The sequence below is a fragment of the Panthera onca genome, chromosome B3 (genome assembly GCF_046562875.1).
Source record: "Panthera onca isolate mPanOnc1 chromosome B3, mPanOnc1 haplotype 2, whole genome shotgun sequence".
Taxonomy (NCBI): Eukaryota; Metazoa; Chordata; class Mammalia; order Carnivora; family Felidae; genus Panthera; species Panthera onca.
The window spans coordinates 46996686-47020485 of NC_138344.1; the positions used below are offsets into that span (position 1 = coordinate 46996686).

Consider the following 23800-nt stretch of genomic DNA (forward strand, 5'->3'; position numbering starts at 1 on the left):
TGCCAGTGAGTGAAAAGCAAGACTCACAGCGATAATTTGGATTTAAGAGTTTTAGCAAAACACTTCAATTGTAAGAACTATGGAGAACCCCTGAAGCTTGCCTATAAGCATGGTATATAATTCAAAGATTCCTCTGTGGGAATAATGTATGTATGTAACTGTTCTACTGGATATCATAACAGCAGTCATGGGTTAGCTGAGTGCTGAACAGTAGAGAGAAGAGGGTAGCTGATGCCTAAAAACATCGTGTATACGTACGTTTCCAAAGTTACAAAGAAGCTATAGACAAACTTCCTGTGACTTGTCTCTGGCATTTTCTTTCCTTTCCATGCAGAATTCCCCAGAAGGCAAAGAGAAGACACACAAGCAAGAAGTGGATGTCAATTCAGGTGGTGCAGGGTTGAGGAACAAGCTTTTAGTCATCCCTCTTAAATGTTGCTTCCTCTCAGGGCACAAGGTGTGTCTGACATGTAGCAGATGTTCATCAAATATGAGAGGACTCTTCTAACAACAACAAAAAATCTCCAAGTCCCAACTGGAATTCAGTATAATAAATAGGATTTTTTTTTTTTTTTTTTTTTTAAATTTGACCCCAATCCATTCCTTCCTTTCTCTCCCACCCATGCTGGTTGACTTCACCAGTCTCTATTCTTATTCTCTTGTTCTTATCCTTATTTCTTACTCTCTGAAGTTCTAGAGCTTGGGTCCAGTTCACACTTACCTTCCTTCAATACCTTGGAATATGTTAGGGTTCTCCATCCATGATTTCAAGTCATTCTTCCTCTTCTTTTTTTTTTTTTTAAATGTTTGTTTATTTTTGAGACAGAGACATAGCATGAGCGGGGGAGGGGCAGAGAGAGAGAGGGAGACACTGAATCCAAAGCAGGTCACAGGCTCTGAGCTGTCAGCACAGAGCCTGATGCAGGGCTCGAACTCATGGACCATCAGATCATGACCTGAGCTAAAGTTGGACACTTAACTGACTGAGCCACCCAGATGCCCCATTCTTCCTATTTTTATTTTCTCTTTCTAAATTTCACTACCTATTTGTATCACCACCTGTTTGTCTTGTTATAGGTTTGTGTTTTTTTAATTTAATTTTTATTTTTTCTGAGAGAGAGAGAGACTGAGCGCAAGCAGGGGAGAGGCAGAGACAGAGGGAGACACAGACACAGGCTCTGTCAGCACAGAGGCCGACCCGGGGGTTGAACTCAGGAGCCTTCAAGCCATGAGATCATGACTTGAGCCAAAGTCGGCCACTTAACCAAATGAGTCACCCAGGAGTCCCAATATGCTATTATTTTTAAGAATAAAATATCTTAAAACCTTTCTGAAAAAAAAGTTCGTGCATAATAATAATATTTAAAGCATGGTCTTCCATCTTAGGTCCTGCTCACAACTCGGGTAACTTCCCACTTACTGCCATAACCAAATGTACAGGCTGAAGAAACAACAATTTGTTTGCCACATTCCAAGTTAAATGCCCTCTACAGAATACAAAACTCCAATTTACTTGATTATTTCCTTGTGTGCTCCCTGCTGCTCGAGACTTTAAAGTCTGGATTTTCTCAAAAACCAGGTTGACCTTCCGTTTAGTTGCATCATCATTATCGGTGCTTCTGGAAAACAGGCAGCAGGAAGAAAAAAAAAAAAAAAAACCAGTAAGGGGCACAACCACGGTTCTCAGGATACTTCAGATGCCAGGACACACAAACAAGCCGTTTAAGAAGATAAATTGCAAGAGGTATGAATTAATTAAAGCTGCAGACAAAACCACTGAGGGAAGAACAGGATGGATGGCGTATTTCTCTTCCAACACCTTGTTACACGTTACCACTCAATTTGGGAGAAGAGTTCCTATTTCCAAACATGTGAAAGAGATATAATCACATTCTAAGCCTGGAGAAAACACACAGTGAAAATTTACCAATATGTTGTTTGACTCAAATGACTGATTTCATTCCAGCAAGGAATTTCTTCTGTGTGTGTCTCTCTCTCACACACAACCCACAGTCACACACTTTACTTTTAAATCTTAATGCTAAGAATGATCTACAGTGATTTTAACTGGTTTTTATGCTGTGTTTTAAAAAAATATATCCCCCAGGCCAAGACTGTCAACACCGCAGCTGTCTACATTTTCACAGGTAATGATCAGTTTTATTAACTTCTACCACACCTTCTATCACACATACCTGGCAATTAGGAAAATTTTAAATAAGTTTCCTTAAATAGCCACCTCCTATTAAAGTCTGTCTCCCCAGTCTCTCAATAAATCATGAGCAAAAAAAAAAAAAAAAAAAAAAAATTAGAGAAAGAATTCTAAAAATCAAAAGTTCTTCTCTCTAAATCTTAACATGGTAAAAACCTTCACAGAGAGACACCAATAACTAGTTCTTCGCTAAAAGGATCTCTTCAGTTACTACCTCTCCCCCACCTCAAAAAAAAGAGCCCATCTCTTATACTCTGAACCTATTTTGTCAGCTTTGTATTACCGATCTATATTTGTAAGGTACAATGCAAAAATATGAAGGGTTTTGATACCAATGGGTACTTGTTCAAGTAAGTGACTCACAGTCACATCAGGCTGTAAAGCTTTTTTTTTCCTTTTTAATCCTATCGGATGAGACAATGGAAACAGAAACTGCAAATTCCTGACTTAGTATCTAAGCAAGGACTGAAAACCAGATTACTCAAACTCAACCTCCAAGATAAGTCTGTGAAAAGCACTTCTTTTAAATGAGTCATACATGCTTTAAAAATCATAGAAGTAGGGGCTCCTGGCCAATGTCAACTCAGGGGGTGGGGGAGGTGGTTTTCTTTGTAACTGCGAATAATTGATTACTACTCTGTGCATGAAGAACTCAAGGTGGCTGACTTAGTTGAAAACCGAAGAGTAGATATTCTTCCCATCTTTGAACTTCTTTTTAAAGAAGAAAAAGTCATTTGAAAAACAGGGGTGCCTGGCTGGCCCTGTCAGAAAAGCATGTGGCTGTTGCTCTTGGTGTCGTGAGTTCGAGTCTCATGTTGGATGTACAGGTTTAAAATAATTAAAATAGGGGCGCCTGGGTGGCTCAGTCGGTTGAGCGTCCGACTTCAGCTCAGGTCACGATCTCACGGACCGTGAGTTCGAGCCCCGCGTCAGGCTCTGGGCTGATGGCTCAGAGCCTGGAGCCTGCTTCCAGTTCTGTGTCTCCCTCTCTCTCTGCCCCTCCCCCGTTCATGCTCTGTCTCTCTGTCTCAAAAATAAATAAACGTTAAAAAAAAAAAAAATTTTAAATAATTAAAATATATATCACATATATTCATTATCCCCTTGCTCTTCACACTCAGTACCCAAGACTCAAATACTGTTACGAAAACTCCAGCCATTGAGTCCTAAGCCTCAATAGTTCACACAGATCAGAAAGGGAAGGCAAAACACAAGGTCTCAGGAGAAAAAAATCAAGACCCCACCAGAAAGGACAATACTTTGCTCCTTTAAGGAATATCACTAACCCTTCTTTGAGGTAATTGTAAAGTATCTGCTTGGCCGTCTCCTCATTGCTTTGTTGAGTGAGCTCTTGCGGGCCTTTCAACAGATCTGGTGTGGCCTGGAATATAAAGGCTGTTATTAGATCACAGGATGGAGTTTCCAGGAAGCAGGCAGAAACCCTGAAGCAGAAGCTTCCAAACACCTTCCTACTTTCCAAAAACAATTCCTCAGGTAAGGATCCTCATTATAACTGGCTCCACCAGTTAGGAGCCCTGTAACCTTGAGCAAGTTACTTAACTTTACCTCACCTCAATTTTCTCACCTGTAAATGGAGATTAATGTACCTACCTTCACAGAGTTGGTGCAGTCCTGTAATATGTAGCAAACAGTGGCTGGCACTTAACACCCTTATTAGCACTTTTATCACTATCATTATTTTTTATGGGTACTACCAAAACACTAAATATATCACTTAAATAAATTCCATCACTTTAGGATTAACCTAATTCCTCAGGCCAGGTATTAACCTGGTCGCTCAATTTCATGAGAAAAATCAGTATATCTACACACACCTCAACACTGAACCTCTGGATGGAAACAAATTCTGCACACTTTGAGATCTCACACATAGGCTGACAAAAAAAATCAAGCCTCTCTGTACTCTGACAAGTCCGTTTACAGGCAAGACCACAGTGGGATTCTCGGTGTACTGAACTGACTTGGAAAACCATACAATTGGCAGTGGGTTGAAAACTCTGCAGGGGGAAACTAAAACAATGTCGGATATGCAATTACTGATTCAAGATAGAGGGTCTGTGTTCCCAGAGCCTCCTGCAGCATGAGGCTGAAGAAGGAATGCAAAAAGAAGGAAAGAAAGAAGGACCCACTAGCATCACCTGAGTATCTGAGGTGGAAGTAAACGTCTTCACAGAAATCTTCTTGGCACCAGAGTCAGGCGAAGTTGCTAGCGCCCGATTCTGTAACATCAGCGTAGCGGTGGCTGTTTTGATTTCCTCCTCCTTTTTACTTTGTGCTGGGAGGGAAGATGCATGCGTGCTTGTACTCTCCCGACCACTTCTGGTTTCTGGAACTTTCCCATCTTTGCTCTGCTGGGGAGACCTGAGGGGGGCCCCCTGTAGCTTCGCGAAGGCACGGCCCACGCTCTGTTTCCCACGGTGATCCTGAGCAGGTGACCTCTGCGGGCAGACCTGTGACGGGCGGAGGAGGTGTTCGCTGGACTTGCCCAGGTTCCGGCTAAATTCACTCAGGTACTCGGAGTTCCCCTGGAGACCAAAGGGAAAGGCACTATCCACGCTTCTGGACCTCTTCCTGTCTTCAGGGTTGATTCTGTTTCGCTTCCCAGACCTTCCTCTCCTCTGGAGGCCAGATTTTTGGTCAAACTTTTCGATCAATTGATCCACACCAGGAATGGATCCTGTATCAATATCCCGCCCAGTTCCTGGCAAGAAGGGGATGTACCGTCTGTTTTCATGACGATTCACATTGTCAGCATGGATGGCACATTCCTGATCATCAAGTAAAAATCTGTACAGAGAGTTGGCCGAAGTGGGAGTTGCCGATGAGGAAGAGGACCTCCGGGACCGAGCTCCATCCAGGACGGGTCCCGCTGAATCCTGTCGCCGGAAGGGAAGCACGTCCGGCCTGGCTTTCTTGGTTTCGGGATGGGTGTGTGGGCTGTGGGCAGTTAGGGACCTCCCACTGGGGGAAAGGGCCTCCTCTACCAGCCCCTCCTTGGTGCAGCTCTGAACATTTACGCACACTGAGGTCTGCTTCTTGGGGTCATCTATGACCACAGAGCTGCACAAACGAATGGCCGTCACACTGGATTTGCCCACATCTTCCAAAGGAGAGCTGCTAGGCTGCGAACTACTAGGTTTGGGGAAGCATGTCCAAGCCTTCTTATTGTTGGTACCTTCTGTTAAAGTGTTTAACCAATTACTCTCAGGAGGCTGGTGATTTTGCAAGTTCAATTCATTCTTTTCAGGGTCGTAGGGCTGCAAAAGCTCTGGATGCCGCTGAAAGTTGAGCATGTGAGATGGCTTCACTGGCCCCTCTTTGCCTTCTAGAACCCCATTCTTGCCCTCAAAGAGAGAGGATTGTTTCAGGTTTCTTACAGAACCAGGTTGGGCATAAGGATTTTCTGGGAGCTGCAATTCTGCGCTGTCCTCCTCTAGCACAGACCCGTTGCTGGAATGCAGAGGCAGGTTATTTATCACTGGAGATGGAAATGGTGGCCCATTTTCAGAAAAAGACGAGCCTGCTAGACACCGCTCTGTGTTATTCAGGACTATATAGGGGTGGCCATCAATTCCCTGTACCCGAATACTGACACCATAGGAGCCTGCCTTAGAGTTCTGGGCATTCCTTGATTTTTTGCCATCATCACTTGCGAGTCTCAGATGGACACCATATTCTTGCTGCACATGTTGATATTCACCGAAATACAGCTCCATGGTTCACTGGTTCTCGCTACCAGGGAAAAACAGGTAAAAAGAGGGCATTAGGTACGAATCGTATCTGTTTAAATGAAGATTATAAGGGGAAAGTTCAAGAAGACACAAGGAGCAAGGACACTTCAGAACCAAACAGTCACCCAAACAGGCCTTTCCGGATGCCCTCTGTGACCACAGTGTTGTCAACACTGGGCTTGAACCCTGGCCTCTGGGCAGAAGGCTGGCATACTAACCTGACACCTTTGGCATAACTTCCTTACTCCGTTTCTAGTTGACAGCCCGTTCTGGTTGCTTTGGGTTTTTTTCCTTAGTTGGTTTCTTCCCACTTTATGCTATTTATTTTTAACCAATAGGATGTTCCAGTTACCAGCATTTGAGAACAAGGTACTTTTCCACGGAACAATTAAGAGCTAAGGAATTCTGATGCTCACCATTTTTCCTTTCTCCCATACTATTATTGATCTTCTTGTTGGAATAACACTTTCAACCTTTTTTATGTACAGCCTTGCTTTGAAATCTCTATCACTATTTATTTGGATATAACATTTAAAACATTTTTGACTTTGCGAGGCTGACAATCAGAGAAAATGAATAAAAATAACTCTTCATCATCTTTTCTTACCAAAAGGGATCCAGTAACACATTGATCTGAAAAATGTTATAAAACACTGAGGACTCAGGGCCCTTTACTTTGTGATGTATCCTAATGCTAAGAATCGGGTGCCATCACCTTTGGTGGGGTGTGGCCACCATATCAGAAAGACCGCACACAGATGACCGGGAAGGACACCCAGCCCACCCCACCCTCAGAGACCTCCCACCAGAAATCACTTCCACCCCCTGAAGAACTCTGAGAGCAAAGAAGCCCCAGGAAGAACAGTAGCAACTGGTCACAGAGAACAGCTGTGTCATTTCTTTCACTGCTAGGGGCTTTTTCAGTTGTCTTTCTATTCTGGACTCAGTCTGGCAGCACATTTTCTGAGAAAATCATCTATCAGATCCACATTTTCAAATTTATTTGCACAGAGTTTTTTTTACAAAGCATAGATCATTTCATCTCTTTTATATCTCGAGTTATCCAGTGTCTTTATTTGTGCTTTCTTCACCGGTCTCTTGTGTAAATAAAATGTGTATCTATGTATATTTTTTAATAATTGTTCTCCTAAACAACTAGCTCTTAAGACATAGCAATCATTTTTCTAATTTTTTTTTAAGTTTCTTTATTTTTGAGAGAGAAAGTACAAGTGGGGGAGGGGCAGAGAGAGAATCACAAGCAGCCTCCACACTGTCAGCATGGAGCCTGATGTAGGGCTTGAACTCTTGAACCATGAGATCATGACCTGAGCCAAAATCAAGAGTCGGATGCTTAACTGACTGAGCCACCAAGGTGCCTCTCCTTTTTTAATTTTCTTATTGAGTTCTAGTTCTTTATTATTTCCTTCTGCTCTCCTTCGCTTTTGTTTTTCTGTTTCCAATTTCATGACCTGCGTGCTTCATTTACTTTGATTCTTTAATTATACCCCATGAGTTGTGATATCTATGTCAGTTAGGAACTGGGCTGGTTTCTACTAACAAAGAGACCCAAAATAGCAACTTAAGAGTTAGGATTTTTTTTTTCCCCCAGAGGTAGGAAGTCCAAGGCTGGAATGGATGGCAGGATATTTCTGAGCAACACCTCTTTTATCTTTCCAGTCATCTACTTGTAGCATGTATTAGACACTTTATGATTGGCTAACCAGCATCACATATGCCAAAGGTTTATCAGGCCAGCTGAGTCAACCTTTCTAAGGAGATTTCCTGAAAGTCCCATCCATCAATATTACTTTGTATCTACCTCATTGGTGAGAACTTGATCATATGTCCACCCCCATGTACAAGGATGGACTGGGGAACAGATTTTTAGCTGGTCACTGACACTGAAAAAAATCAATGTGGTGTTAGTAAAAAGGCAGAAGCAAACAGACACTCGGAGAGCAGCCAATAACTTCCACCACAGTAATGTTTCTATCATTATTTCCTAAATAGTTTCAATTTGTGGTTTTGATTTCTTCTTTGACCCATGAGTTGTTTCTCAGAAAGTTTTTTCACATCCAATATGTTTGCTGTTGTGTTGTTTTGGCTTAGAGGATCTTTATTTCTCTATGTTGTTAATTTCTACATGCACTGTAGCCAGAAAATTAAACTTATATTATTCCTTCCTTTTTATTTTTTTTTTTTATTTATTTTTTTTTTTTTTAACATTTTTTATTTATTTTTGGGACAGAGAGAGACAGAGCATGAACGGGGGAGGGGCAGAGAGAGAGGGAGACACAGAATCGGAAACAGGCTCCAGGCTCCGAGCCATCAGCCCAGAGCCTGACGCGGGGCTCGAACTCACGGACCGCGAGATCGTGACCTGGCTGAAGTCGGACGCTTAACCGACTGCGCCACCCAGGCGCCCCTATTCCTTCCTTTTTAAATGTACTGAGGTTTCCTCTGTAGGGACAATTTTTGCCAACATTTAATGGGTAATGGACATAGTCTCTTTTTTAAAGCATGGAATTCAAAATACATCCATACAACTTTAGCAATTATTTATTCAGCTATCATACATCCTTACTTATTTCATCTTTTCAATTTGCCTTAAGTCTTCCTGGATGTAGCTGTCTCCTACTAGCATGGTGCTGTCACTTCTGCTGGTGACTGTTCTTTTAAATGCTAAATATGTTAGATGTCATCACCTCCAATTTTACAAAGAAGAACAATTTAGAGTGGTATATTCATCTGCAAATTCATTATTAAGTCACCAATCCCAATTATGTCATTATGCCTACTTTTACTTTCAGAGTTATACTAACAGAATTAAGTGATTTCATTTTAATCAAAATAAAACAAGACATAATGAAAACCTGGACTCTTCAGCCTCCGTTCCCCATCCCGATCACAGTCCCCAGAGGAAACCAACTGCAAATTTTAGCTGTTTCTCTGGTATACACCTCTATGTTGCTCACTACTGTGCCTCGCAGCAACTTTGTGTCCCTTTTACACATGGGACACACCATACATACCAATTTCTCACTCTGCTAGCTTCTCAATATTATTTATATTTGTATTATTATGGTAATATATTTTTATATTAATATATACAGTTATGATTATATAAATGTTTATTCATTAAAGAGCCAACCTGAAAACTATGGCCATCTCTCCTTAAAATATTTAACTTTTCTAGAGTTAATATGTGATTGCTATTTGCACTTGCCTTCATTTCAATATACCTAACCTTAAATTCTTTCATCTGCTACATGACATGTTAGATGCTTGCCTGTATTCATTTTCAAATAACCAACATATTAGATGATCTGGTGCCCTTTTCCCCTGGTGCAGCCGCCAATCCTCCTGCTCTCTATTAAGGTCTGGTTACTCTTTTCCTTCTGCACCATATTGTTTCCTAAGTTTTGGACCTTCCTTGTTCTTGGTTTACCCAATTGGTCTGACAGAGCACAACTGAGTAGCTTCTTAAGACCCAAGAGAGTAAACTTTTCCAGTCCTTGTATTTTGAAAAATGTCTTTACTCTATGCTTACTTTTGATTGATAGGCCAGCTGGATTTAGAATCCAGGTTAGAAATAATTTTCCCTCAGGGCGCCTGGGTGGTTCAGTTGGTTAAGCATCTGACTTCAGCTCAGGTCATGATCTCATGGTTCGTGAGTTCAAGCCCTGCAAGCCCTGTGCTGACAGCCCAGAGCCTGGAGCCTGCCTCGGATTCTGTGTCTCCCTCTCTCTCTCTGCCCCTCTCCTGCTCGCGCTCTGCTTCTCTCTCAAAAAAATAAATTATTAAAAACAATTTTTCTAAGAAATAAATTTCTCTCCAATTTTTTAAAGTATTACTTCCATTATCCTGTAGCTTCCAGGGATGCTGTTAAGAATTCTACTATTAAGACATCCTTTCTTCCAAGTGTGCCCTGTTTCTTTTTCTCCCACAGTTTTTAGGACCTTTTCTTTGTCTCTGCTATTCTGAAATTTCACCATGACTTATATGAATGAGGGTTTTGTAAGACTGGGCACTTTTATAAAACATGGGCGTTTAATGTAGTTCTTCAATCTGGAAATTCATGTCATCAGTTCTATGAAACGTTCTTATTATTTCTCTGATAATGTTCAGAGAACTGTTTTGGTCTTTGCATGTAATATATTAGTAATGTTGTATCTGTTAGGCTGTTTCAATTTTCTTTTCTTATCCACTTCTCAATTCTGTCCTTTTAATTCTACTTGAGAGCTACATCCTCAACTTTTTAAAAAATTCAAGTATTTATCATCCCCCTTATCTCCTTTTTGTTCTCCAAGTGTTCCTGTGTCATAAACGCTATTCTCATTTTAGACATAAGATAGCTTCTCTCCCTTGGAAGATACTAACTATAACTTTTTTCAAAAAAATAAGTTTTTTCTGCTTTCTGCTGTATCTGCATCTGCTATAAGGTTTCTCCTTTCTGGTTTGTTTTGGTCCTTTCTTTCATGTTGAAACCTTTCCTAATAAGACTGGGATCCTTGGCTGCCCAATCCTATTTAGCAGTGAATTCCTAAAAGCAGATTGGAGGCTCTGTGTGTGTGCAGTGGAGTTATTAGCTAGCGAGCGTCAAGTAATGGGCGTGGAAAGGTGCCAAGATTTCCAGTGAGGGACACGCACATTTCAGGATCTGGAGCATTTTTTTCTGGCGCAGTTTGATTTCTCAAGGAAGGAATCTCCCAATCCATCGCTGGGGCTGCCCAGGCCTGGCTGCGGGCACTGTGAGACAGGGCAGTGGAAGAGTGTGGAGGTCCCAGCTTTCATTCAATCCCTTTATTTTCAGCCACCCATACTCCCTTCCCTTCCTCAGGGTGGGCAACAGAACAGAAGCACGTGGGTATCCAGATATCCAGGGTGTAGACGAGGCCCTGGACAGCTAGCTGCTCCGGTTCTCAAGGCACTTACACAGTTCCCTAGAATTTGGCCCCTCATCCCTGCCTCCTATGGCAACCCAGGCTTCATGCCTTCCATCCCTGAGCCTCCCAGCGGCTCTCTAGTAAAGTCACCTCCTTTCTCCACCACTGCCACCACAGGTTGAAGCCCAATCACCCCACCAATACAACGGTCACTCTTCTGTGTGTGATCGAGCTCATCTCCACAGGGTCTACACTGCCATTCTTCGTCTTCGTAGCTTTTAACATTTTTTCGCCTTTATGATCTTTTGAGTGGGATTTTGAAAAAGGTAAGTCGCCTGCTTTTAAACTGATCTAGCTTGACGAGGCTAGTAATATTTATAGAACACCTCAACACTAGAATAAGAACAGCCAACGTGCCTTACGCTGAAGAAGCAACGCACAAAGGCCAGGACCAAGATGACCGGGTGTGTCTCAATCCTGATTCCGAGCAGGACTGGCACGTTTTATCCTGGATCTCTACAAGTGTTCGTATTCATTCAAGTTCGTAACAAGTACTTTTTTAACATAAGAGCTTCTGAACAAACAACTTTACTCCCTGCAATGCTTTGTTTATGATATTTGCTAAATGGGTCACAACTTCCTCACCAATAATCTCTTCTATGCTGACTCTGAGTTTTCTATGAAAATATTTCTTCTAATATTTATTAAGAAAATTCTTTTCGAGGGTTTTACAGCCCTTTTCATTAGCTGCTGCTACTACAGTCAACACTAATTACATTTCAATCTTTGAATAAGGCCACCTTGGTTTATTATAATCTTAGCTCCCTGTTAGTAAATTAATCCACATATTTGAATTTCATGAAATGTCCACTATTTACATTTCCTTGACAACAAACCTCAATCCAATATTTTCACAGAATGACATTTCTCAGCTGGGCACGGGTGTTTTAAACAAATGTGGATTTCCTTCCCAATCACAGTGTAAACACTGAATTAATGAATGAGTTTAAGGACAGCTGTTCATTTTCAGATACCAGGCCATGCCACAATCCTAATGCTCTCCACAGACACATTTGCTCAGTTGGGGACTAAGCCCAACCAAGGACTTACATAATTTGGCAATAAATGTGGACCAATTGCCAGGATGTAACATTGTGACACTTGGCAAATAAAAGTGGTGTTTTGGAGTGGAAATAATGCTTTTGGAAAAGACCACTAAATGATGATAATTGCTTTAGTTAGCGAGATCAATGAGTATGTTTCTGAGTAAGAACAAAGAGCTTAGCACTTGGAAGTAGGAACATATGCCAGACAGAAACATTTCCTCTCTCTGGGCCATCACATGTTATCAGCTGAGCACAGAGATTAGTGACAGTGCTGGGCCACACATCCCTACCTCACTGCTCTAATTCCCAGGGGAACCCCCAAGACCTGGAAACATAGTCACTAGCCACTCCGGAGGCTCTCCTAGCTACGGGGGAAACACCACTAGGCATTTGGAAATGTCTCCGCCATGGCTTGCCCTCCGTCCTGAGGATGACAGTCCCCACGAGCGAGGCCAGGCTGGCTCAAGCCCCCAGCACAGCACCTGGCACAGGAAAAGAATTCTGTGTATGTCTGCATGGAATGAGTAATTCTTATTTTATCATACAAGTCGTTTAAAAGAGCATCTAAAGCAGAGGCAGGGAGCTAATGAGCTTCCTCAGAGCAGTCTTGAACTTAATTCCAAGAAACAGGAAGTGAGCGACAAACCAAAAAGTAATGTCCCCTGAGTGGGATCCTGTAACTGTCTCGCTCCGAGGGAAGCTGCCGCCAGTCTGATGATACACACAAGTTAACATGTGTAAAGAGTGGACAAAACATTCACTCTTAAAAGACCACTTGTAGGACAGGTGGGAAGACATGAATTTTAGGGGAAGTATCCACAGTAGAATGTCAACTAGATAAAAGTGAAAAATCAGAATGCGGAAAGCCTAATATTAGCAAAATGCAGACGGGTTTTTAAATGTGCTCATTCCCAAACATGACAGAAAGAGGCAGTCTTACCTCAACTAAGCTTTATGTTCTTTCTTTTCTTTTTTTCTTTTCTTCCTTCCTTCCTTCCTTCCTTCCTTCCTTCCTTCCTATCTGTTCTGTGGTGCAAACATAGGAAACTGATCAAACTTTTAAGATTTCAAAGGAAATGTCTTCACATTGTCAAGCCTTCAGAACTCCCTGGGAAAACAGTTTCAAAAATAAGCTTTGAGGTTTGAAAATGACAGCAGAGTTGCTGTCTAACCTACGTAGTTCAGTGTGGTTTGAAGAAGGTAAGAATGACAACCGAAAGTTTTCTATTTAGGGGGAATAAATTCAGCTTTTAATATTGAAGGCTGCCGCTTCCTCCTACATACCCTCCCCTCATACAAAAAGGAAAGTGGCTAGAGGAGGGGGTGGGGGGAGTCTGTAGAAAGGTTCCTTTTATACTAGGGATGGACACTTTGGTCATCCAGGAGTCTAAGGATCGGGGGTCACTAGGACTAACCAGTCTAACCACACTCAAACTGGAGCACGGACACCAAGCTGGGTTTCCAGAGACCCCCACCTCGCCTCTGGAAGTCTGCTCCTCCTGTCCCCATGGATGGTCTCCATCACATCAGTCTCTGTTCCACTTTTGTCATTTTGATCCCACTCCTCTTTCCTTACCTGCTTGGCATGTGTATTATCAATAAATTTATAGTGTTCTTACATTCCCAACTTCAGTTCTAAAATTCATTGCCTGACATTTTATATTCCACATGGAATATAAATACATTCTGAAAAAAATACAGAATTTGTGTCCAAACAATGTTGATGATATGTTATTCATCCCTTTTTACCTCTTAACCCTGAAATCATTTCTAAACAATTCTCCTCCCAGTGCAGGGCCAAGAGATAGAAGTTTGCAATTCTGGGGGTGCCTGGGTGGCTCAGTTGGTTAAGTGTCCGACTTCGGCTCAGGTCATGATCTTACAGTCCATGAGTTCAAGCCCTGCGTCAGGCTCCGTGCTGACAGCTCAGAGCCTGGAGCCTGCTTCAGATTCTGTGTCTCCCTCTCTCTCTGCCCCTCCCCTGCTCATGCTCTCTCTTTCTCTGTCTGAAAAATAAATAAAAACATTAAAAAAAAAAAAAGAAGTGTGCAATTCTGGGAACACAGCACCAAGGTGCAAGGGTGGGGAATGTGTCTGACATTTGACTCAAGTCAAATCCTGGCTCTGGACAAGTTCTTTATCATCTCTGAATGTTTCCCTATCACTAAAGCCAGATTATTGATGATGAGTGTATTTGGTAATTGAGAAAATTAAATCATATATTGTATGCTAAACAAAATAACAGGAAATAATAAGTGAAAAATAAGGAATGTGGCATTTATGGCTACAAGAAAGTAACTTTGATCATAAAATGTTTTTCAATACTTACGAGTCAGAGACTAAAAACCACACTGGTTAACCAAACAGCTCTTAACCATCAACATCCTGAAATAAGTTATTAACTAATTAAGAACCCAGACAGCTGAGAATCTAAAGTACAGTGCTATGTCTACAGTGGAAATTTAATAAACAACTGTTGCAAGTATAAACGGATGTCTGTATGTTGCCAAGCACACAGAAAAGATCTTATCCAGAGACAGATCCAGGACATTTGTGCTACAGTTTCCTATAGGGAGCCTAAGCCCAAAATACATAAACACAAGGTTATCGATCACTGCCTTTTTTCTACAAGCCGAAATCTAGCCTCAAAATCCTCCTCAACACTACACCCCTGTAGTCACTGACAATTAGTGTAGACATAAAATAAAACCTACTTGCCGGGGTGCCTGGGTGGCTCAGTCAGTTGAGCGTTTGACTTTGGCTCAGGTCATGATCCTGCCATTTGTGAGTCTGAGCTCCGTGTCAGGCTCTGTGCTAACAGCTCAGAGCCTGGAGCCTGCTTCGGATTCTGTGTCTCCCTTCTCTCTGCCCCTCCCCTACTCACATACTCTGTCTCTCTCTCTCTCAAAAATAAACATTAAAAAAATTAATAACTAAATAAAATTGTTCTTGATATTTTAAGGCAAGTTGTCCTGCCACTATAAAAACAAAGAACCAGGGGCGCCTGGGTGGCTCAGTCGGTTGGGCGTCCGACTTCGGCTCAGGTCATGATCTCACGGTTTGTGAGTTCGAGCCCCGCGTCAGGCTCTGTGCTGACAGCTAGGAGTCTGGAGCCTGCTTAGGATTCTGTGTCTCCCTCTCTCTCTGTCCCTCCCCCGCTCGTGCTCCATCTCTCACTGTCTCAAAAATAAATAAACATAAAAAAATTTTTTTTAATTAAAAAAAAGAAGAGTTACTCTTCAAGGAGGCCTTCCTGCTTGCCATATTCCTGGCAGCGTCTTACACATGGCAGGCACCAAATGAACAAATGAATGAACTAATTAGTAACGTATGCACGATGCACACAGCTCCTTTTAAAATGGGAACAATTTTTAAAAAGTCAAGGTTTTCCAAAACAAATCTCCTATGCCCACCTTTCACACATACTCCTACCTTCAGCTGTTATATGTGTCGCTGTTTAAAACACTAGAACCTGGGGCTCCTGGGTGACTTAGTCAGTTGAGTGTCTGACTTCAACTCAGGTCATGATATCATAGCTCATGAGTTCGAGCCCTGCATCAGGCTCTATGCTGACAGCTCAGAGCCTGGAGCCTGCTTCCGATTCTGTGTCTCCCTCTCTCTCTGCCCCTCCCTCATTCATGCTCTGTCTCTCTCAAAAATAAACATTAAAGAAATTTTTTTAATTAAAAAAATAAAACACTAGAACCTGAACATCAGGATTATTGTGGCTTTTCTTCCCACCCTGGACAGCCACATTCATATGATGTGTGTGCTCCAAAAGCAGAAAGCAGGCCCTGGGTTATGAAGCGTCTCCTAAGGGAAGTAAAGAGGACACTGTGGAATTCCAACAAGGCCAGCTAGAATAAGCCCTGTTCCTAGAACCTCCTCAAATGCAATTTCTGCCAAGTGAATTCCAAAGCTAAACATTCTCCCCTGGAATATACGTTATGCCTTCTGCAAAGTATCTCTTCCTGGTCACTCAAAATAAGATGACCAGGGAAATCTGTCCACCTTTGCCCACATCAAAGAAAAGATGGCAGGAGTCAGTGTCATGAGCAAACCTGGCCAAATGAGAGCAAAATCCAGAGCCATCCAGGAAGGGTCCATGGCATGCAGTCTTCCCACTTCCCTTCAGGCATCGATTCATAAGCCAACCAGGTGCCTTAAATGTACCTCTCAGCTATCTGCACAGGACCCAGCAAGACTGCTACAAATGACAGGCACCTGGGTTTGTCCCCAGAAGCTTACTCAGTATCATACAGCAGGACTGTTAAAAACAAAAGGTAACAGTGTGTAGCCACCCAAAAATCGTAAAATAGCAAATTAAAATAAACCTGAAATAGAAACCTAGCAGATTCCCACATGTGCAAATGCAGGTTTTCTGTTCATCAGTTATTACCCCTAATGTTTGGTGATGCCAGAAGCCTGATAAACTCTTGGGCGCGTGGCAGGGGAAGGGGGACTATCCCAGAGGCCAAAGTCACACCAAACATGCTGCATCTTGCTCTCACCGGTTACTCGGGTAATTAGAGAACGGGTAGTTCTTTTAGATAACGTGAGCGTTTCTGAGGCCCTCACCTGCCTTCTTCTTTCCTGAAACACCCCCACCCACCCCATCCCTACCTTCACACTCCACTCTTCATCTTCTGCCCCAGCCTCCCGGGCTGCACAGCTCCACACGGCTGAGCTCATTAGTACGACAGCCTTGAATTATAAATGGAAGTTGCCATTGTTTGTGCCCCACCACCACCACCAAATTCATGTTGAATTTCTAACCCCCAAAGATGATGCTACTAGGAGGTAGGGCCTCTGGGAGGCGTTAGGTCATTGAAGGTGGAGCCCTCATGAACAGGATTAGTGTTCTTTTAAAAAAGATGCCAGAGAGTCCCCTAGTCCCTTCCACCCTTTGAAGATAACAGCAAGAAGGCATGAGCTATGAAACCCGAAAGAGGGCCCTCACCAGAACATCACAGGCTGGAGCCTTTATCTTCAAAGTCGGCCAAACCTGTGATAAGTCCATTTCTGTTGTTTATAACCTACCCAGTCTCTGGTATTTTGTTAGAGCAGCCCTAAGGTACAAAGACAGAAATGAACACGATATAAACAAACGCCATGTATTCAAATGAAATGTGTCTGCAAGTACCATTCACAGGTCATTTCAAAGCAAGAATCTGTCTGCTCTTGGGTCTCATTTCCCAAGTGCAGAACCCCTCCTCTCTGGTCTCGTGGGGCCAGAAGCACCAAGGTCAAGTCAGAACTGGGAGCTTCTCCCTGCACACCTTTGTAACCCCAGCCCCGGCAGTGATGGGCAAAGGCCATCAATTCCATTATCTTTGTTTTATACAGAAATAACAATGTTTTATGCAGATGTCTCCGGTACGGAAGTTGTACAATTCATGATGTCTTTCAATGATTAGAAATTGAAGCAGTAACCAGAAACAGAAGTTTCAACTATGTAAAAAAACAAAAATATTACATATTTTATCCTTTTGGGATTTATCAGTATATTCTTTGGTATTCATAGGAATATGGATGTTTCAAAATTTCACTCTCTTGAAAGCATGCTAAAATAGCCCACTCAGCCCACTAATCTTATTTTGTTAAAAATAGCTTTTCACAAGCAGTTTGAAACATTAAAACGTATTCCTAGGTGTCCCTATTTTCGTCTTTCACAAGCTTGTATAATGTACAGATGCCTTAAAGAAAATGTTCTCAAAGACCCTTAGTGTTAACTTACTGTACAAATATAAAACCATTATAGTTCCTATGATACCATACAACCACGTTTAAAAAAAATACATTTAAGAAGCCAATGCAATTTTTAAAAATACATTTAAGAAGCCAATACAATTCAGGGCACCTGGGTGGCTCAGGCGGTTGAGTGTCCGACTTCGGCTCAGGTCATGATCTTGTGGTTTGTGAGTTCGAGGCCCGCATCAGGCTCTGTGCTGACATCTCGGAGCCTGGAGCCTACTTTGGGTTCGGTATCTCCCCTTCTCTCTGCCCCTCCCATGTTCATGTTCTGTCTCTCTCTCTCAATAATGAATAAATGTTAAAAAAAAAAAAAAAAAAAAAAAGAACACAACTTTTTCTTTTTTTTTTTAAAGAAGCCAATACAATTCAAATTCACAACATAAATTTGTATCTAGGATAATGTTAATTTTGCTGAAACTAAATCATGATACCGGGTGTGAACAAAAAGACACTGACCCATGCAGTGCAGATTTTCATGGTTTCACTGTGCAGTTTTTTGTGCCCAGTTTTTAATTCAAACGACTATGAAACCTCCCTTTGTGCAGTCTGGTCATAAAACTACTGGGTATTCACATGGTGTGATGGCCTCATTTACATACCCACTGTATCTCCGTGTTTTCCCAACACATCATGATCATTGAAATATGATGTTATTACCTAAACCCAACCCTTATAAACACAGCCATTGGAACTGAGTGTTGGTATCCAGTTGTCACCTCATCACTCAGGGTATGCTGACTGATGCTAATGTTTCCCTTAGTCACTAACAACTTCTCATGGAGAGCCCCTCTGTGCTAGGCCCCCTTCCAAGGCAGTTGCCCATAGAACTTACGCTCTAGTGGGGAGAACAAACAAGGAACTCATACAGCGACAATGCTATGAGGAAAAGGAAGCAGGGCAAGAAGAGTGCAAGGTGGTGGTGAAGGTCCTTCTGAGCTACAATGATCAAGGAAGCTCTCTCCGAGAGGGAGACACCTGATTTGAAGGCTATCAGGAGATCTTTGCAAAGTCGTGCAAGGGCCAGGTAGACACAACACCAAGTTTAGAGTTCCCAAGAAAGGGATTTATGATTCGAGTTAGAAAATCAGCAAGAAAGCCAACCTGGCCAGAACTAATTAAGAGGTGAGCAGGGGAGGAGCAGGGGAGCACAGAGCAGTGGGCAGGAGCCAAATGATGGGGGTATGCGGGAATCCCAAAGGGCTCTGGTCTCATCCCAAGTCAGGTAGTTAGTCACCAATGGGAGTCAAATGATGTTGAAAGCCAGTGGCTGGATGAGCTCCACTAGGAAGTCATGCAGATGCAGGGGCAGAGGACAGAGCCCCAGTGCCTCGCTGCACAGTGTGCTCCTGGACAGAGTAACAGCATCCCGTGGGAGCTTGTGAGAAATGCACTCTTAAGTCCCACCCACACCTAGTGAATCATTATCTGCATTTAACAAGATCCACCAGGAGGGCCTAAGCCCCACCCCAACAACACTGAGGAGTGAGAAGAGAAGGAACAAAGACATAGAGTAGGGACTGCCAGGGGGCCGGAGAAAACCAGGAGAGTGGGGTGGCCTCCAAGCCCACAGAAGCTGGGGTTCAAAAAGGAAGGAAGGTCCAATAAGGCAAATGCTGCTAGTAAGTCAGTGAAGACTAGAGAACTATCCCAGTATTAAACAGGATGGAGATCAAAGGTAACCTTGACAAGAGCTCTGTCACTGAGCAGGAAGGCAGGGAAACATGATCAGAGCAGACCAGCAAAAGAACAGAGTAAAGACAACTCTTCCAAGGAATGTCAATTATCATAGAAACTAAAACACAAAAATACAGGCAGGGAAAACTTCGGTGCCTCCTTTGCCCACCCCACTATCCTTCCACCCCAAAATGAGCTATCTGCAGAATTTGTTTCCAATTCCCAGGGATGTGTTTGCAGCCCGGATTTGGGGGGGGGGGGGTGCCAACGAAACGCAAAACCTGGTATTCACACTCAAAGAATTCTGAGCCAGACCCTACCTACTTGAATGGAATATTACTTTTCTCCTTCCCCCTGGCAGTTGCCTATTGTCCCCAGTTGCAGCTGAACCTCCAAGGGTATGCCAAGAGCAGCTCAAGTACAGTCTGCATTTAATTTAGACCAACGGCAAAGCACATGGAAATACCTTTTCACCCTGGGAATGCCAGAAAAGACATAAACAATTCCAACCCAAAAGAATCCAAAGGGGAAAAAAGTCACTCTTTTCCCCTCTCCTCTGTTGGTCTCCCCTTGACCTATTAATGCCCATGCCCACCCAGTCATACTCCAAGCAGAGGGGAGTCTACATAGAATCACAATCTAAAGGTGGAAGGGTTTTCAGAGACCACGCAACATACCCTTGACTTCTGTTAGAGGAACCACTTTCAAGCTCCTTAGTTCCAAGTTTTTAGATGCAAACCACTGCCCTGGGATCCGTTCCTATCCCCATTATCACTTCTCACTCGCCAGAACAGCAATTTCAGCTTACTCTCCTCTGCCTACACCCAGTATTGACGTTAGGTCCCTCATCTCTGTCTTACTGTCCCACAACATACCACATGGGAGCTGTTCATTAGTTAATAATAGTAATAATAATAAATAGTAATAATGTAATTAACCCTTAAACATTCACACTATGCACCAAGTACTCTTCTAAATGCTTATATACTAAACATTAACCTACTCCGAGCTGTAATGTCTAAAACTAACTTCTGGACATCAGCCTAATGTTGAACATTAACACATACACTTCAACATGGGTAAGTGATGACCATATAGAAAAACACTGCAAAAGAAGAATGTACAAAGGTCTTATTTTTCTCCTAAGGGCTGAATTTAGAAAGGTTTTGTATTAAAACCCAAAGTGTAATTTGTTTTCCTGGCTCACTCTCCCCAGGGGGAGCCTTCTAGGAGTTACAGCACTAGAAATCATGCTGTGAAGCCCTGGCAAATTTACCCTGTACTCTTTGACTGTCCTGACGGTGGCAGGAAGCAGACATTCCTATCAAAACAGGTGCCAAGTTGTGAAATGAAACAGCCAATAAAAGTAAATAACTTTTTTTTTTAATCCTAGACATGAAAAAGATCACTACAAAGGAAAGAGAAAACATGAAGAGGAAAAGGAAGAAACACAAAAGGAAAACAATGAAAGGAAGTCCCTCCCTGGCAGTTAAGAGGTTTTAAAATTGCCCATCTGTAAGCGTAGAGGGTCACACATTTCTCTGGAGCGTCAGGCTTGTTTCTGTTTCCCATGCCAGGGACAGCTCCTGTGACTTCTCTACTTACACGGAGTGAGCAGACAGCTGTAAGGCAAAGACATGATGATCTGTCTAAAGAAACTAGAAACACAAAGAACTCAAAATCAGCATCCCAGAGAAAAATCTGCCTCAAGGAAGCCTCAGCCTTTAATATGGAATTTTTAACCACCACTCACATCCACCTTGCCATGTTCTGGCTTACAAAGCACTTCCAAGCTCACGATCTTGGGCAGGACGGGAGCACATGATGCTGTCTGGCTGACCACAGTGAAGAGCAGGGAGACGAGTCCAGCTCCGAGCCACCGGAGAGCATGCTCCCAGACCCTTCTCAGTGCTCTTCCTGCTTCTAAAACCAGGCCCTCCTGCTCCCAGGTAGGCTCAGTATGTTTGGGGAATGGGGTTATGTTTTTCTCCAACTAGGTGATTATAATCTTTCCAGTGAGCAGTATTCCCTTGATCCTAAGGCTTACTTTGGCCAAAAGCATCCCATTAGATAGCATCAGACAATTCCAACAGAGGCTCTACCCAGGAGCTCTCATTTATAAATGTACCACTAAGACCACTACCTAAACCTACCTCCTACCCCAGATCACCAGAGGGAAGAGAGGTCCCTTTGTTGTTTAAAGGTAGAAAGGGAATGGAGGATATGGTTTATGAAACGGCTCCACAACAGTACGGCTCCACAACAGTGGTGCCCATCCTTCCATATACAGGGCGGCATTAGTCTGCTCACAAGAAGTACCACTGACCGAGTGGCTTCAACAACAGAACTTTATTTCTCACAGTTCTGGAGGCTGGGAAGTCCAAGATCAAAGTACTAACCAATTCGGTTCCTGATGAAATCTCTCTTCCTGGCTTATAGGCGGTAGACTTCTCGCTGTCATCACATGGCCTTCCCTCAGTGCCTGTGTGTGCAAAGAAATCTCTCTCTCCCCCTTCTTCCAAAACCACTACTCCCATCATGAGGGCCCCACCCTTATGACCCAACCTAATCTAATCCTAATTACTTCCTGAAGGCTCCATCTCCAAATATGATCACCTCAAGGGTTAGGACTTCAACATTTGCATTTGGGGGGAACATAAACCTTTAGTCCATAGCAAATGGGTAGGGACAAAAGGAAGCAGGGAGAGAAAAGATTGTAAGGATCCTGTCATCCAGTGGCAAAGAACCACCAAATATTTGGTAGATATAATTAAATGTCCCCAAGTTTTTCTAACTCAGTTCCCTGACAGCTGAGTCTTCACCTCCCCATTTCTCTCTCCTAAAGAGTCATCAGACCAGAAGAACCTATTTGTATTACAAATGTATGAAAAAACTTCACAGAAGGGGGTGAGGGAAAAGGAAATGATCTAAGTAATTCTAGAAATGAGTGGAGGTCCTAAGACCAAAAGGAACCAGACACAGATATTTTACTGTAGTTGATAAAGTTGTTCCCGAGGAAGGAGGGTTAACAATGCTGAAAGCACACGTATACTGCGACTGGTCAAACAAGTAAACAGATGGCGGATGGGTGGGGCCTTATTTCTCACTGGAGGGAGTGGGAAGCTACAGATACGCAAGGGCAGAAGGGCTAGAATGATCTAATGATAGTGGATTCAAGTTGGAGACATCAGCGTGAACTCATGTTCAGCACAATACAGATACAGATAATTACATATTTATAAATAGAGTATATACATGTTTTTCCTTGCTCTGTCAGCCAAGAGGGCTTAGAAGCAACAATATTACAGTAGCCATGGGCACACCCGGCACCCAGATCTTGCTTTATAATGCCAATAAATTCTCTAGTAAAAGGAACCAGGGATGCTTGAGGAAATGGCTGATTCCAGGAGGGGGGCAGGAAGTATACAAAAGAGCCTGGAGCATCTTGTAGTGTCAAAAAGTAAGGAAGTGCTTTAAAAAATAAACAAAACAAACAACCCACAATGCCCACAATAATGGAGATATGTGTGAGAGACGTGGAGCTTCCAAAGGCCAAAGCTGGAACACACTGAGCAACAGATAATGAAGTGTTAAAACCCAAAGTATAAAAATAAATACCTATGAGTACATACATGCTGATATAAACAAATGATTACATACATAAATGAAGAAAAAGGGACAAATCCCCCATGCATAAGAAGTGCAAATAATTGATATAGACACTTTAAAAACATTTTTTTTTGATGTTTATTTGATCTTGAGAGACAGTGAGCACACAGACGTGCGAGCATAATCGGGGGAGGGGCAGAGTGAGAAAAGGACACAGAATTAGAAGCAGGCTCCAGCTCTGAGCTGTGAGCACAGAGCCCAAGGCAGGGCTCGAACTCAAGAGCCATGAGACCATGACTTGAGCCGAAGTCTGAGGCTTAAGCAACTGAGCCACCCCGGTGCCCCTAGACACTCAGCCTTAAAGGAAGGAGAATATAATTCCTCACTCCCTGAGGCTGCACACACTGACTTCCTGAGAGGGAACCGTATGGAAACAAGAATAAATAATAACTTTGCAGTGAATAAACCTGGCAACATGGCTTCAGCCAGGTCCATACTTCACCCAAGTCAACATCAACAGTGAGAAGTCATAATGATAGAATATACTGTGATGAAAATGGCACTTTACTCTGTCATCTTCCTCTGTCAAACCCCTAGCCCTAGTGTAATCATGAGAAAAGTCTAAGACAAACAGCAATAGAGGGGCATCCTATAAAGTACCTGACCAGTACTCCTCAAAACTGTCAGCATCACCAGAAACAAAAAAAGTCTCAAGAAATTATCACAGCCCACAGGAGCCTAAGAAGACAGGACAACTACACATACTGTGGTATCCCAGATGGAATCCTGGAATAGGAAAAAGGCATT

At 42.7% G+C, this 23800-nt stretch overlaps 1 protein-coding gene across 6 annotated transcripts in view; it reads right to left on the reverse strand.

The window, feature by feature from the left end:
• The window catches only part of CGNL1 (cingulin like 1), a 159572-nt gene that overhangs the window by 97209 nt on the left and 38563 nt on the right, over positions 1-23800 (reverse strand). For 4 of the 6 annotated variants that reach the window (XM_078448645.2, XM_078448641.2, XM_078448643.2 and 1 more), the window contains exons 2-4: positions 4372-5965; positions 3499-3593; positions 1514-1619 (exon numbers count right to left, since the gene is read on the reverse strand). In XM_078448645.2, coding sequence (XP_078304771.2) covers positions 1514-1619; positions 3499-3593; positions 4372-5949 — 1779 coding nt within the window. In that variant the 5' untranslated portion in view covers positions 5950-5965. Of the gene's footprint in view, positions 1-1513; positions 1620-3498; positions 3594-4371; positions 5966-12896; positions 13066-23800 lie in introns of those variants that run through there. The other 2 variants (XM_078448642.2, XM_078448644.2) reach the window with 2 other exon arrangements.